At 34.2% G+C, this 16,214-nt stretch overlaps 1 protein-coding gene and 1 long non-coding RNA gene across 5 annotated transcripts in view; both read right to left on the reverse strand.

Annotated features, from left to right (window-relative positions):
* Positions 1-32: 32 nt before the first annotated feature.
* The window catches only part of LOC127869182 (cilia- and flagella-associated protein 74-like), a 75,701-nt gene continuing 59,519 nt past the window's right edge, over positions 33-16,214 (reverse strand). For 3 of the 4 annotated variants that reach the window (XM_052411515.1, XM_052411512.1, XM_052411511.1), the window contains 8 exons: positions 14,610-14,774; positions 13,691-13,969; positions 6,664-6,793; positions 5,387-5,514; positions 3,966-3,986; positions 1,912-1,980; positions 1,191-1,256; positions 33-847 (listed from right to left, as the gene is read on the reverse strand). In XM_052411515.1, the coding sequence (XP_052267475.1) occupies positions 749-847; positions 1,191-1,256; positions 1,912-1,980; positions 3,966-3,986; positions 5,387-5,514; positions 6,664-6,793; positions 13,691-13,969; positions 14,610-14,774 (957 nt within the window). In that variant the 3' untranslated portion in view covers positions 33-748. The remainder of the gene's footprint in view (positions 848-1,190; positions 1,257-1,911; positions 1,981-3,965; positions 3,987-5,386; positions 5,515-6,663; positions 6,794-13,690; positions 13,970-14,609; positions 14,775-16,214) is intronic. The other variant, XM_052411513.1, reaches the window with a different exon arrangement.
* On the reverse strand, positions 8,336-9,247 carry LOC127869183 (uncharacterized). Its single transcript, XR_008044464.1, has 2 exons — positions 8,893-9,247; positions 8,336-8,736 (listed from the first exon to the last, which is right to left on the reverse strand). It is a non-coding gene; the product is annotated as an uncharacterized LOC127869183 (long non-coding RNA).

Below are 16,214 nucleotides of genomic sequence, written 5' to 3' on the forward strand. Positions count from 1 at the left end.
AATTATCACTAGGATAAACATCACAACATAAATATTTTCAACTTTTAATTAAAAAAAAATATCAATATGTTTAGTATTCATTAACATAGCAAAAATGTCATATCACAGACCACTTAAGTACACAAATGCAAAACTGATAATCATATTCACTTGTACAGACAGTGTTTCTAAGATCAAGACTTCCACAACAATCTTTCACTTATATGATGTTTAATTTTTTCACACACGGAAAACCTATTTTCATATTCTTAGTAAGATACAAGTAATTATTTATTTTGATGTTATATTTTCTAAACATCATTGAAGTATCAAACAGATGTTACCAATTGACATTACATGTTTATGATATTTTGTTGAAAAAGAAACATTTCAATGGGACATTTCATCTTTTAATAACATAAAATGATTGTTTTTCTCATACATATGAGAACAAATTATAATTAATCACACATGGTTTTTATTTATTCCTTACAATCATATATATTGTATGGTATTTTAAAGAGAAAATATCTCATTGAATTGATTATATATATTTATATTAAAGGGAACATTTGTAAACCTTCTGCACATTGTAAACAATAAATTAATTTCATTAAAACCATAAGTACATGTAGATATGTAATGTATTATTTGCTAAAATATTTATACACAATCCACATAGTATATCATCCACGCATTAAGTTCATAGGTAACATCATTCTGTTGGTATCAGATTCCATTGCCCAGTTAAACGCGATGCTGTCAGGTGTTACTTGGAGACAACCATTGCTCTCAGCAGAATTCTAAACTGCTCCGCCACATCCCCCTTAAGTGTCACAACCACACTGGTCTCACACACCTCATTTTGCTGCAAAATGCAAAGATAATTTTATGGAGGTACAATAAATGTTGAGATATTTAATTGAAAACTTTCTACTTTCCATTTTTAATCCAATGAATACTTAACAGTAATCGTTTTAATGACGGTACTGACCAAATTACTTTTAATGCCTTGAAATTGATAATATTATACACAAACATTTTTTCAGCAAAATTAACACCACCAACTTCCAGTTTAACTAATGCCATTTTCAAATTCATTGAAATATTTTCCATGGTTTTATTAGATTTTGATACTTTGCAGCAAATGACTAAACAGCGTCTTTTCTGTTATAAACTTAATCCACAACATAAGCTGTATATACACTTACAATGAACCCTTGTGGAGGGGTCCAAGTGATGGTGACAGGCTTCAGGACTCCGGCTTCCACCATGCCCTGCAAGAAACGCCATACATAAGGTACACAGAAAGAGAAACAAGAGTTTGTCTCCTCCATTCCTTGCCAAACCTGCTTGTAGCCTAAACAGATTGCAGTAAGGATTGTATTGCAGTTACCATTGCCATAGAGTGCATGTTCATTGATCTATTGATCAGTGCGTCTGTCTGACAGTACCTTCATACTTCATGATGCAACTTTAAATTAGTGTAACACAAACGTACATCATGTGGACACCATGTTACACCTGTGAGAATCCTGTCCATTACTGAAAGGTCATGGTAACACTATGAGGTCAACCTTTAAAATATGGGAGTTATGCATCTTAAAATTGTGTAGGCTACTAGTATATCTTGTTCATTGAACCCGCAGCAGTTTACAAGCAACATGCTTCCCAAGCTCAACATGTTGAAAGGATGTTCTCTATGCCAATCCCGTGTGCCAAGCTAATACTGGTAGGTCAAGGTAACACAAGATTTTTGCATAATTACCATATGAATAGCATTCTTAACAGAGTTTCAAATTGCAGCTGACAGGCATGTAGTTTTATATTGTATTACAAAAAGAGAGATTTTGAAAAAAAAGCACCTGAACTACTCCATACACGTACATTATCTTAGTGCTAAAGGTTTGTGATTTAAAATAGAACACCTACCTTTTGTGGATCAATGTTGAACCCTTTCTGAGTAATGGACTGGATGTTCTCAAATGTAAACTCTCCATTCTGAAATACAAAGGAATGACCTTAACAAAAAGAAAGTTATGTAAAATATGCACAACAAAATGGCCTGTTGTTTTGAAGAAGGTACAATCTCGTTGATAATATATTTGTCAATGAAAAGTTCAACAATCTTCCTACAACTACTTGTTGTTTTTTGTTATAGATCGATACCATTTTTTGTTAAAAATATATATAGATGTGTAATTTCAAGAAAAAGATCAATGTTATGAAACATCTTCAATCAGTGAATGCATTTGTGAAGTCAAAACAGGTGCACAAGTGCAAGTTTTTCAGCTGATGACAAAATAATGTAAAGAAATATTCTCAGTTTAATATTCACAATTTTTTTTTTGCTAATTAAAATGTCCAGCCCAAGTAAAATGATGAAAACCAAATGCAAATAAATGATTTTTAAATACACACATTTTCAAAAACATTTATCAAACATACGACCTAATATGTTAAAAATTCAATGTAAACACTTCTGGAAAGGGAGATAAATAAAAAATAAATATAAAATCTGATTGATTTTTACAAAGAACCAGTTCAAAGAATTAAAGTGAAAACCAGCAAGACAAGTACAGCAATGTAATAGAGATGACCGTACAAAGATACACACTTTCGAAGAAAATCAAGGGCAAATGTGTGATAGCCACTGTCAGGAAGCATATAAAGCCAAAAGACTATGGAAAAAAAACAACTGAATAATTAGAATGATTTCAAGACAAAATGCATTTAGTAGAAAGTGTATGCAAAACCCATCCACCCAACCACACCTATTTTTGCTGAGTGCAAATCTACTGTACCCTTATCAGTTTGTCCTTATTAAAGAAATCAATAAATGTGTTGATAGATTTATTGATTTGTAAGTGACAAAAAGATCAATTTAACATAAATTGATTAATTTAAATACATTTATTTCTTCATAAATAAAAAAATAAGTGATGACGAAGCATATTGCCATGCATATGAAATATTATACCTGTTACTTCTTAATAAAACTGAGCTGGTTGTGCTCTGTTTATTAATGAATTATTTCACAACCGTCATTCTAAGGTAAATGTCATCAGAAAAAAAAGAATTTTAAATATACAAGATGAAACCAGAGAAATTTCATGATAATAAATATCACAACTTTAGCCATAATTTTTAAAGAAATTTCAATGTGTTGGCTGCGGCCATTATAAATACATAAAATACAAATGCCCTTTTCTATGCCCTCTAAATCTATAAAAGCACTACATATGTAAGCAAAGTTCAGAAATCTTATCATTAATTACAATACAAAGCATTGTGTGCTTATGTCCTAAGTAGATCTACATCTAACACAGAATACATTTCAGAGATCTTGCGCTTTAAAAACTGATACATGTAATACAGCAAACAGTTATTCAAATATATATGATATGACATACATATATAAATGACATACTGCGATTTGCTTGTACTCTTTGCTTCTACTCTTTGCAAAATGTACAATACTGTGTGTATTTCTCCTATTTCATGATAATGAAAATATGGTTACTAAAGAACATTGCTATGTGCTTTGCTCCTACATTTTGATATTCCAAAAAAGAAGAGTACATGACTATGTGCTTACAAGTGGATTCCAATACATGCACTTTGTGATTTTTTTCTTAATTATGGTATTCCAAATACCGGTAAGTATAACTATATTTATGCTTTTTTCAGTACAATACTATAGGAACCTTGCTCTGGAACAAACGTGGCCTAAGTCATGAGTGTAAAATGTCTTCCCAGATTAGCCTGTGTGTGCAGTCTGCCTAAACAGTTCCTTCAATAAAAAAATACCATAAAAGCCGAGAGAGTCTGTACTTGTTAGCCTGAACACCGGCTTATCTGGGAAGACACTTTAAGCACATGCATTTAGCCCCGTTTTCCCAGAGCGAGGCTTATTCTGTTTGGTCAACATTTTCGACTATAAATTCTATAATGCTCTGTGCTTGCAGATTAGTGCAGTCATTTACCCTGTAGCCAGGTTTCAGCTCCTAAATTAGCGACAGCCACCACAACAGGAAAATAAAGCAACATGTGTTAGTGTTATGAACTACATGTAGTTCTCCTATAAATGTTCCTGAAAAGTAGTTTTTTTTCAAAATACCAGTAACTTCTTCTAACAATGTTTTAATATGGTTAGATTTGTTATTGAATAAAACACCCTCTTATTTAAAAAACTGTATTATAGCCAACTGTTTTTATAGGCTATGGTGCAACAGAGAAATAACTAGAAATGTATCCGTAAGATAAGGATGTCCCCACATTCTGCTTTTGTCTGAAAATACCACTAATATGTGAAAAATGACTTTACTAAACACTCGAGGTACGCAGGTTCACACCATTGGTAATACGTCTGTAAAGTTTCAGCTTTTCTAGCAGCAATAATTTTTTAGTTACGTATACCACAAGTGAAAAAATACCTCCAGTCATGTCGAAAAAACATCAGTTTGTAGGGGCGCAATTTATAACACTGGTTAATATGTTTGCAATCTTTAAGCCCTCTAGCAGCAATACATTTTGAGTTCCACATGACACAATTAAATTTGTTGTTTGTTTTTTCAAATAAAAAAGGGCCATAACATCAGTCATATAATAAACCTGTGAAAGTCAATATGTTTGCAAATTTTTGGCCTCCAAGCATTTTTGAGTTACATCTCACACAAATAAAAAATGTAATATTGTGCTAAAAATGGTCCATAACTCCAGTTATGTACAAAGTATAAGTTCGAAGACATTTTGTTATTCATTTAACACAACTAATTATACCACAAGTGGCATACAACAGCAGATTGATTTAAAAGACCTTTGGTTAAAAACACCAACTGAGCACATTATAACACAAGCTACATCAAAACATTAACATACATATTTAAAACTGCCATCCAGGTGTTTTAAATGGGTTAAACACATATTTGTAGTGCTTAATATTATTATATTTTGAATGAACAACATTATCATAGTTAATACCAAACAGACACTCTACTTTAAACATGCTATTTTTCTGGAAAACTCATTACAATTTAAGATTTGTTACCAATTATCATGCAAGTCAGTCTTTAAACAAATATATTTGTAATAAACTTGACTAATACGCCCACAGGGATAATCTGCCATGTTCCAGGGCTAATATCTCAGACATGAGTGGATCACTGGGGTTGAAACGTGTCTTGTTGCACATCTATATTTCATGGTGATCACATATTTGAATTTCAAATTCATGGCTTAACAAACTTGTAACTTTTTAAGAGGACTGACAAACATAGCAACAGACTGAAAGACTCCAAAATAGCCCCTCTCAAACCTTTGTTTTCAGTAGCGCAATGAAGCCCACTCTATATACATGTAGTATTACACATTAACATGCCAGACAAAGCCAGTATGTAAAGGGTACCTTTTTCTGACTGACAGCCATGGTCCGGACACAGCCGACATAGATGTCACGGGTGGCAGGGACAAAGCTGTCCTCCAGCGCCGTACTTCTCAAGGTCACCAGCACAGGCGGCAATATCAGCTTCAAATCTGTGAAGAGAAGAACGTACAAATTGACACATATACACAATCATCAACTGTCTGAATTCTGTATACAGAAGTGAAGATTGTGTATGAGCCTTTTCAAGACAAATGCCATATAAGTGATATCAATGGTGAAGTTGGAACTCAAATGTTGATAATATTTTGCATGGTACGCTGGCATGTTGTTTCAATAGCATACAACTTTTTTTAGACAAATGAATTCTGATATATTTATTATAAATTATTTAAATCTGAAAGAAAAATATCATTTGGCCATGAATACAGGTTTTGGCGTGACATTGTTATAAATTCTTCTTCTGATGCAGTACATATTTCACAGGCAAGACATTACTTTTGTCAATACAAAGAACTATCAATTATTTACTTTGTCCTGTGTTTTTATTCCTTTAAGGTTGATTTTAAATGGACTAAAAGAAAAATGATAGAACTATACAGTCCTGTGCTATGGGTTGGAGTTTTCGGATAAATGAAATACTCCAGTTCCAAACCCTTCTTATTTTAACAATACAAGTAAAATAAATACAATGTACAAAACAAAACATAAAAAATATTTAAGTAAAAGATATTGCATCTGCATTATAAAATGTAAAAAAATGCACCCTCACAAATTACAAATGAAATAACAATTTAAAAAAAAACAACAAAAAAACAATTTACTTATTAATAAGTGGTAAATTTTATATATGAATTATGAAAAGTAATGTGTCAAACCTAGCTCAAAAGATGGGATTTTATATATGCAAATTAAAAATTGTCAGTTGAGGGTGGGGTTGACAAATCCAAATAACACGCGGCCTCAAATCCAAAATGAACATTTTAAGCAACATTGAAATGAACAATACAGATAATGTTACAGCTATGATAACTTACAAGAGACACACTTTTAATAAAAACGTGCTGGTTGGTTGATTTGATGAAACCTCAAAATAAAAAATACTCTGTTGCGTTGACTAACAGTATTTTTTTTAAGCAATATTTAAAAAAAACGGAATCGCAACCATGGCAAGTTTGAGTTTTCAGCTCTGTGAAAATGAACATGCATATTATCATCATATATATGTATATAATCCTCTTTAAAAATTAATTGTAAATGAAAAAAAACAACTTTATGTTCAGGTGAGCTAAAATGCCAACCTTCTTCCTCGATATGTGGTGTAAGTTTCACAGCAAGGGACTCCAGGTCAGGTTTCAAAGGGTCACCTCCTTCTATGAACATGATCTTTGACTTGCCAGTACCCTTGATCTGGAACGACTGAGACTCCTCCTGTAAACACACATAGACCAATCAAATAAAAGCTAACAAAGGAAGAACATGCATGGACCAATGAAATCAAGGCTAACCAAGCAAACATACACATGGACCAATAAAATAACGCTTACAAAAGTAGTGTTTTTCCCAGGCCCTTATTGCATGACACTGTGCCACACCTTTCTTAAGCCCCACTGTTCCCTTTTCAAAGGCAAAAGCCAGTAAGCTACCATGCATTCTTATGGATAACAACTTAATTGATAACTGGAAAATACATTTTTGTCCAGATTTTTAGTTTAACCATCAAGCAGTACAATAACTAGTTCACTAAAAATTTGTTTAAGGCCATATAGTTAACGATTAAGTATGTTTGATTCAAAATGTATTTAGGGGAAATATCAATTCTAAATCATTCACAATATAATTTTTTTTTAAATGCACTACAAAATTTTTAAACAAAATTAAAAAATCGCAATTTTTTCTATGCTATGAATGCCAAGTCCTCTAATACTGTAAGTTTAGTAATATACATGTAATTTGGTGTAAGATAAAAATGAAAACAGTTATCCCCACCCCGTTACTTTTTGCCCTTTTTGCATAAACCACAGGTTTAAATGAACTTTTTGAATTTACTGCGCCCTCCGAGGAAGAACACTATACAAAGAAAGCACACAAACGAAACAAAGGCTTACAAACTGTTACATTATAAACCAAGAGCATCGCCTAGCGGGTGCAGAATGCTCATCTATTTTTCTTTTTAAAGGTGAAGGAACCTATCTCAATACTTCAATCAAAAAGGAAGGAGGTGTGGGGTGGAGAGGGGTGTATAGTGTGGGGGTGTGGTCATCTATTACATTATCTTCCTAAAATAAGAAAAAACATGAAAAAAAAAATTGGGGGAGGAGGATTCTTTGGTGGGATGGCTGGACGGTCTTTCAAAAAATAAAATAATAAAAAAAAATATTTGTATTTTTTTACCTGTACGAAATGTTCCGCCCGGAATTGAGACGGAATTTTATTGACAGTTCCGCCTGGAAAACTGTTGGTTCCGCCCCGAATATAGTGGTTACAAGAAAGAATGTTTTCCAGGTGGAAACGAGGCAGAAACAGGGCGGATATGGGGTGGAAACGGGGCGGAATTTGGGGCTAATTATGCTAATGAGGCGGAAAAGATTTATGGGCGGAAATTATTTTTGCATGCTGACACGGGGTGGAATTTGGGGCAGAATATGCTAATGAGGCGGAAAAGATTTCCGGGCGTAAATTAGACTGGGATGGAAATTTCCGGGCGGAATTTATTTTCAGGCGGAAATGACAGGAGAATATGTGAATGATTCCGAGGGGGGGGGGTATTATGAACTTATGAACTACTCCGGTATATACATAGCTCCGTAAGCTGCTGATGGATTGACCGACATTAAGTGGTCACAAAAGCTAAAGAAAACTAACAAGAGCGCCGCATGACGGAGCAATATACGCCCGATTCGTGTGCCATTGGAGATGATACACTGATGATTGATGTATTTGTTTTGGAAATAAGCAAAAAAAACAACAACAACTTATATAACTGATATATTCATATATATGCATTGATATCAATAAGTGTACACTTAGTCTCATTTGTTCTCTAAAACACAATATTTAAATCATAATTGTTTAGACCTACATAGGTATAGAATGGCAGTATTTCCTGTACTGATATTACTTATCTTGAAACTACTGACCAAGTTTGGTAAAGATCGGATGAATACAATTTGAATAAGAGTCCGGACAAAGTGGCGCTGTTGAAAATGGACTAATTGACCCTATGACCTAGTTTTTTACCTGGCATGACCCATATTCGAACTTGGCCTAGATATCAACTAGATGCAACTACTGACCAAGTTTGGTGAAGATAAGATTTATACAATTTGAATTAGAGTCCGGACAAAGTAAAATGCACTCATTGACCCTTTGACCTAGTTTTTGACCCAGCATGACCCATATTCGGACTTGACCTAGATATCAACTAGATGCAACTACTGACCAAGTTTGGTGAAGATCGGATGAATACAATTTGAATTAGAGTCCGGACAAAGTGGCGCCGTTGAAAATGCACTAATTGACCCTATGACCTAGTTTTTGACCCGGCATGACCCATATTCGAACTTGGCCTATATATCAACTAGATGCAACTGCTGACCAAGTTTGGTGAAGATCGGATGAATACAATTTGAAATAGAGTCCGGACAAAGTGGCCCCTTTGAAAATGCACTTATTGACCCTATGACCTAGTTTTTGACCCGGCATGACCCATATTCGAACTTGGCCTAGATATCAACTAGATGCAACTGCTGACCAAGTTTGGTGAAGATCGGATGAATACAATTTGAATTAGAGTCCGGACAAAGTGATGCCTTCCGCCCGCCGCCCGCCCGCCCGCCAAGGGGTTTCACATAATACGTCCCGTATTTTATACGGGCGTATAAAAATCACAAAAACAACATGTACCCTTCAATCTTTTTCCAGATACAGTCAGTCATAAAACAAACATTTTTTGCAGATGACACAACATACTTCATTGATGGAATAATTAACTCATTCACTGCTTTAATAAACGCAATACAAGACTTAAGTGAAATATCTGGCTTAAAACGTAATACCCAAAAATTAACAGTTATGCGTGTTGGTTCACTAAAACATTCACTCATTAAATTTAAGGAATACAAAAACTTTATCTGGACCTCTGATGGAGCTTAAGCACTTGGTTTCTATTTCACAAATGACAAAAATCTTGATTATATGGCAAAAAACATTCTATAAGATATAGACACCTTTGACTGCATTATGTCTTTTATATAATGTGAAATTACTGCAAAGATTATAAACTGGCTTGAGCATTCATTTTAAATGTAATAGATATTAACCACCTGCCATTAAACAGATATTAATGTAAAACAATATAACTATAATAAACACAGCATAATATAAGAAAACAATTCAAAGTAAATATTCTGAGAAACAAACCTGTTTAGTAGTTCGGAGCATTTAAAAAAGTTCCATCATAACTCACTGAATCGCTCTTTTCAGCCTTTTTTACACACTGAATGTTGACTTCCACATTTTACTTAATTATTTCAGAATGTTCATCAAAGTTAGATTAATTCATCATATTATTAATACTTCAAATTAAAAAATTCCAATCATTGCTTTGAAACTGCATTTCAAATTCTCAAGCCTGAGTAACAGGTCTTGCAAACACTGCGCTGTTATTTTCAAATTTCTGACTCACTCTGAATAAGAGTCTGTCCTCCTATCACTGTAGCATCTCATATTACCCCATATTGTAACCCATGCATTCTTGTTTACAATTAACTGGGGGAATACAAAATTAGCCACCAAATTGACATCTTAAAACAAAACACTACTGATAAACAGGGATAAATTTACTGCATTTCACAACAATTTTCAACTTGAATACAGCCCTTAATCAAATTTACTCTACGACCCTTAATTCAAAGATATTTTAAATACATAGTAGATTTACATATGTACTTTAAATGTAAGTGTAAGGAAAATTATCATAACAAAGTGATTTAATAATAAGGTCTTATAAAAATAAGCCTGAGCCAAAATATATATAAATTTCATCCAGAACAGTATTTATCTTAGTTAATTATTTTCCTCCAAATTTTATAAAGGAGTGAAAACTTGCAGCTGAGTTTGTGGATTTAAGTCCTATTTTTTCAGAGTCATTCCAGCCTTAATTTATGTGTGTCATTTCAAGCTCATTTCAGCCTTTTTTGCATGGGTTAACTATTGTATGAATTGACTATAAATGTTGTTTACCTTGTGTATGGCAAATGTTTCCTACAATAACCATTTAGAAACTGAAATCAGAACTCTGTTTTTTAATGATCTTAAGGCCCATTTTGAAATTCTTTATCAATAGTTTTCTAAGTCCAACATTCTGCCCCAGAGAAATGTATAAGTATAAAATTCCGCCCGAGTTAATTTCCTAAGTCAGAAAATCCACCCCAGAGAAATGTATGAGTATGAACTTCCATCACAGTCTTATTTCCGCCCGGAATTGCTTATGAGTTCCGCTTGGAAAATATTCAAGAGACATGGTCTTTTTGGGGCGGAAATCAATTTCCGCCTATATTCGGCGCGGAAACAATAGTTTCCGTCCCAATTCCGCCTCATTTCCGCCCCAAAATTTCATACGGATGCAGCAACCATGTTTCAAAGAAAAATTCTTTGGTGGGGGGGGGGGGGTATAGTGTGAGGGTGTGGTAATTAATTAGATGATCTTTCAAAAATAAGACAAAATGGAAAAAAATATATTAAAATATATATATTTTTTTTTTGGGGGGGGGGGATTCTGGGGTGGGGCTTGGGGCATGGTTTGGGTGGAGTCTATTGTGGTATGTCAGGTAAGCGTTGTTTTGTCAAAGTATGAATCAAATCTGATCATAAATAAAGAAGTTATGAAAATTTTAGCAAAATTTCATAATTTGACCTTGAGAGTCAAGGTCATTCAAAGGTCAAGGTCAAATTAAATTTGCCAGGTACAGTACCGTCATGATAGTATGAAGTATTTGAAGTTTGAAAGCAATAGCCTTGATACTTTTTAGTAGTAAAGTGGATCTAAACACAAAATTTAACCAAATATTCAAAGCAACTAAGTCAAAAAGGGCCAAAATTCCGTTAAAATGCCAACCAGAGTTATGCAACTTGTCCTGTACAGTCCCCTTATGAAAGTTAGCAAGTGTTCCAAGTCTGAAAGCAATAGCTATGATACTTTAGGTGAAAAGTTGACCAAAACACAAAACTTAACAAAACTTTCAATTTTCTGAGTATAAAAATGGCACATAATTCTGTCAAAATGCCAGCCAGAGTTATCTTACTTTGCCTGCCCAGTCCCCTCATGATAGTAAGTAAGTGTACCAAGTTTGAATGCAATAGCTTTGATACTTTATGAGAAAAGTGGACCTAAACACAAAAATTAACCGGACGCCGACTCTCAGGTGATGACAATAGCTCTTTTTTTTTCCCAAAAAATAGATGAGCTAACAATTCCAAGATTAAGATTTTTAATTTTGCATGACTCAAAGTACATGTAATTGCAACTAGAGAGCCCACTTTGACTGGTTATCAAACTTATTTGAGATTATATGGCCAGACAAAATAATTGCCACGTTTCATGATGAGTTTGAGAGTACACAAGGTAAATTTTGCTATATTTTCATAAATCAGGGGCCCAAATGCGTAAGTTTTTAATACCATCTCACTCTATATTCAACCTAGCAAGTACATTGTATATTACGCCCTTAAACATTACTGCCAAGTTTCATGATCATTCAATCTAAACTGGTTGAGTTATTGAGCGGAATTTTTTTTCTAAGCGGCCCAACAACCAGCCCGGACCCCTGGATTGTTCCAAAAATACACCTCTGCTATTTTTTTCTGACTCCCCCTTGATCAAGTTCACAAATGTATGTATATACTTAATAAAACAATTATTGACATATTGTTCTATTGAATAAACATATCATTTTTTTCGACAAGCAGAATACTTGAGCTGTTCTCTATAACTGATACCTTCATTAAAAAGACTTTGATAACACTTGAAAAAGAGGAGTTCCCTTTTAATATTGTGAACAAACACCTGTTTCATAATATATATTTTTTTTTACATTTACCAGATGTTTAAACTTAAGTTAAATATAAAGATACACATTCAGTCAATCTTGTATTTAGAGACCACTAAAGGGAGTAACCAAAAGTGGTCTCTTAATAAAATGGTCTTTAAATAAAAAAAAGGCCATTTGTGATGGGACCTTTGATTTTAAATCCAGGTATCGGATTATCTCTTTTTGACACAGCGATTTCTGCTTTTGTAATCAAATTGTATTTGTTCTCTCTAATTCTAAATACAATGTAAATGGTTTGCACGGAAAATGGGTTTTTCCGACTCCAAACTCATTCGCGATTAAATTTAAGTGTATTTTTACTCTTAGACACTTCCAATACCCAAATTTTCTCATTTAACGTTAATACTTTCTGTTTTGACAATTCAATTTCTGAATGTAAGCTTATATATATCTGACTTGATTATGGTACATAAGGAAATAAATAAAACACCTTGACTGAAAACTAAATAAACACGCCTGATTGGAAAATTTTCTAACACAAACTAATTAGCATAATAACAATTACATTTTTTAATGAACAGATTTCGCTACATGTTACCGATTAATAGTTTATTTTTTACACCTCTCCAGAAGACTGTGAAAATGTTTGTCGCGTCGGCGCATTGTTTCTGCAATAAAATCGGCGATCAAATATGTCACTTAACGTCCCAGATAGTAAACTCTTTAACCCGTAGACTGTTGGCAATACCTCACTGTATTATTTGACACCAAAAATTGATAAGTAGTCAGCATTAACACCGGTCAGAACCGGTCATCGAGACAAGGAAAATGGCTGGTGTGAAATCACAACAAAGGTGTCATCGTTCATGTTATCGGCTTAGATAAACAATCAACACTGATTTATCCCTGAACGGTCAACAGATTTACCACTTTTACCTTAAAGCGATCGCTTAATTCAAGACTCAGGCATCAAAATACACTAAAATCAGCAGTCGCTGGTCGGTCGCGTAAGAAAAAAGTCGCTTAATACAATATGAAAATAAAGGTAAAACGCTCGGGCGGGATTTAAAGTGGTTGCATTAGACAAAAGTCGCTTAATTCAAGTGGTCGCAAGCACAAGATTGACTGTAGACTTGACATTGCTTTTCATGTACATACTGAGTTTCATGACTATGTCTCAAGTAATTTTCAAGTTATTGTAATATTTAGCGTATTTCTATTTTAAGGGTGTTTAGTACCAGAAAAGGACCATTCACAAAAGTGTTAACAAACTAACCTTTCCAAAGAGCTCAATTTTAACGCCATCAGAATACAGGTCACTGGCGTGGTCCGGTGAGAATGTCGCGGTAATCTCCACGCTCCCACCTGGTTCAATGCAACCTTCAGCGGGCACAAGGTCAAACACGTTATGACCATTGTTGTTCTGCACACCGACTAGCGTGTTAGATTTTCCAGCGAGGAATTTCGGCAGTTCTTGAGCGTGTGCGTGCCGTAGCAGAGACAGACTCTCCAGTTTGATGGAATACTTGATGGACAGGGAAGAGGTATTCTGCATCTGTGGACATACCAGGGTTTGATGGGAGCCATGTTCTTTGAAAACAGGGCTTTATTCATGTGCATAAAGTGTTGTCCCAGATCAGCCTATTAAATCCACAGAGGCTAATATCTACAACACTTTTGAAATTCATGGTATTTTTGTTTAAAGGAAGTCTCCTTTTAGCAAAAACCCAGTTTAGGTGGAAAGGGTTGTCCCTGGAAAGTCTTGCAACCATCACAGGCTAATCTGTGACAACACATTACACATCATTATTAAACACCATTTCCCCAGAGCCAGGATCAAACAATATAATTCTTGGGATATTCAAACAATACTGTGTGTTATTGTAACTTTGAAAGTTATGAATAAGCATTGAACTCCATTAAATATACATTAACAAGCTCATGCAAAGGAAACAAATCATCACAAACATACAATGTAGCAAACTATTTCCAATGATTGTTCAAATGCTCTGTTTCAAGAAATCGTAAAAGTTATACTACATGTACTTGTATAAGCTTAAATTTATTACAATATTGGGAGTTTTTTGTATAAAAAATGTTAAATGGCTTATAAATGGAATAAGTTTTGGATGAGGATATTCATGTAAAAACAAAAATGTTTATAACAGAAAAATAACACAAAATGGCCACTGCACCTTGAATGTCTTCTCGAGGTACTCCCCTGCCAGGACCGATCCCATGTCCATGACCCCGTTCTCCGCCACGTTAGGGGACAGACTGACCAGGGGACTGACCCCCTTGCCCATGAGGGTCACGTGCAGACTACCAGTCTCACAGTGGACACTCAACACTTCCTGGAACTGAACACACACACAAAACACATGGTAATTATATGAGACTTGTTCTTGGAAAACTGGGCTAAATGCATGTGCATAAATCGTCCCAGATTAGCCTTTGGAGTATTCACAGGCTTATCTGGGACAGCTATTTCTGCCTAAACTGGATTTTTATTTATAAGAGCCTTCCTTCATGCGAAAAATGCCATAAAAGCAGAAAGTGTCATCCCTCATGAGCCTGTGCAGTTTTCACAGGCACAGGAGCAACACTTTACACATATGCATTAAGCCCAGTTTTCCCGCAGACGCTCATATTCTAGCTTGAATTTGTCAAAGATAGGCAGTTATTAGCTTAGGCTACCTGAAACCCATCAGTACATGCACAAAGAATTCAAATATTATCTGGCAAAGACATTATTACCGGGTTATACAAAAAGTCTGACCAAGTTAGATGCAGATAGAACAAACAAGATGGCCCCTATTGGGCGATTTCCCTTTTTTTTTATTAAATGTCTGTTAGTATTTTTGAAAGGTGTAGACGAATTGGTGTAAATATTTACCATTTAATTAATAGCTTTTGGAGACAGTTGAGTTTTTTTCCTAGACAGACCCAGTGCTTGAAAGATCAATAGAGAATGATCCCTGAGAGAGGATGAAAAATAGAAACTCCCAGTTTACATAATCCCCTAGGCCTCAATCCCTTGACACTTGGAATTCCTTTATTTTCACATGTTTCAATATAAGAAGATGTGATCATCATAAGGATTGCCTACAACCAAGTTTGTGCTTAAAAATATACATGTTAGTTTAGAGATACTTAGAAACAATGTTCAATCCAATTATGGTTAAGGTTTTACTGAGCAAATTAATTTTTCTGTGTTCAACACTTACCAAGAATTCTATTAATCCCATAATTATTGCACTTTTCATGTTAAAAGTAAAAATGAGAAAAAATGGCTGAAAACTACACTCAATATAAAACTAATCAACAAAATGACATCACTATTATGCATTTGTTAGGTGTATATCAACATTTATAATGCAGTATTAAGATATAAATATATAACACAACAAATGGCACAATGAGTTGAAAATAATTCTCATATAAATCAGGCACTAAACTGAGACCTAAAGGTACTGAAATTTTTTTATCAGCTTTTGCTATGTTTCAAGACCTATTTTAGACCTCAGCCAAGATATCATTAGAACAATATCATGAACAAGTTTATGATGATAAGAGAAAAAATGCAGCCTATAAAGTATTTTCATGCTTTAACTTAATTTAACCCATTGCCATAGCTTTTGATACCAAGAGACCCAGTTTCATATTGGATCCACACATGAAGGAGAAGATTTCTTTTATAAAGTTTCAAGAAAATTGCGGAATAAATGTACCGTTTAGAGTGTACACAAGCTTTTTCTTTAACTTGGTAGGTAACTGACCTAGTTTTTGACCTCATGTGA

The sequence above is a fragment of the Dreissena polymorpha genome, chromosome 2 (assembly GCF_020536995.1).
Source record: "Dreissena polymorpha isolate Duluth1 chromosome 2, UMN_Dpol_1.0, whole genome shotgun sequence".
NCBI lineage: Eukaryota > Metazoa > Mollusca > Bivalvia > Myida > Dreissenidae > Dreissena > Dreissena polymorpha.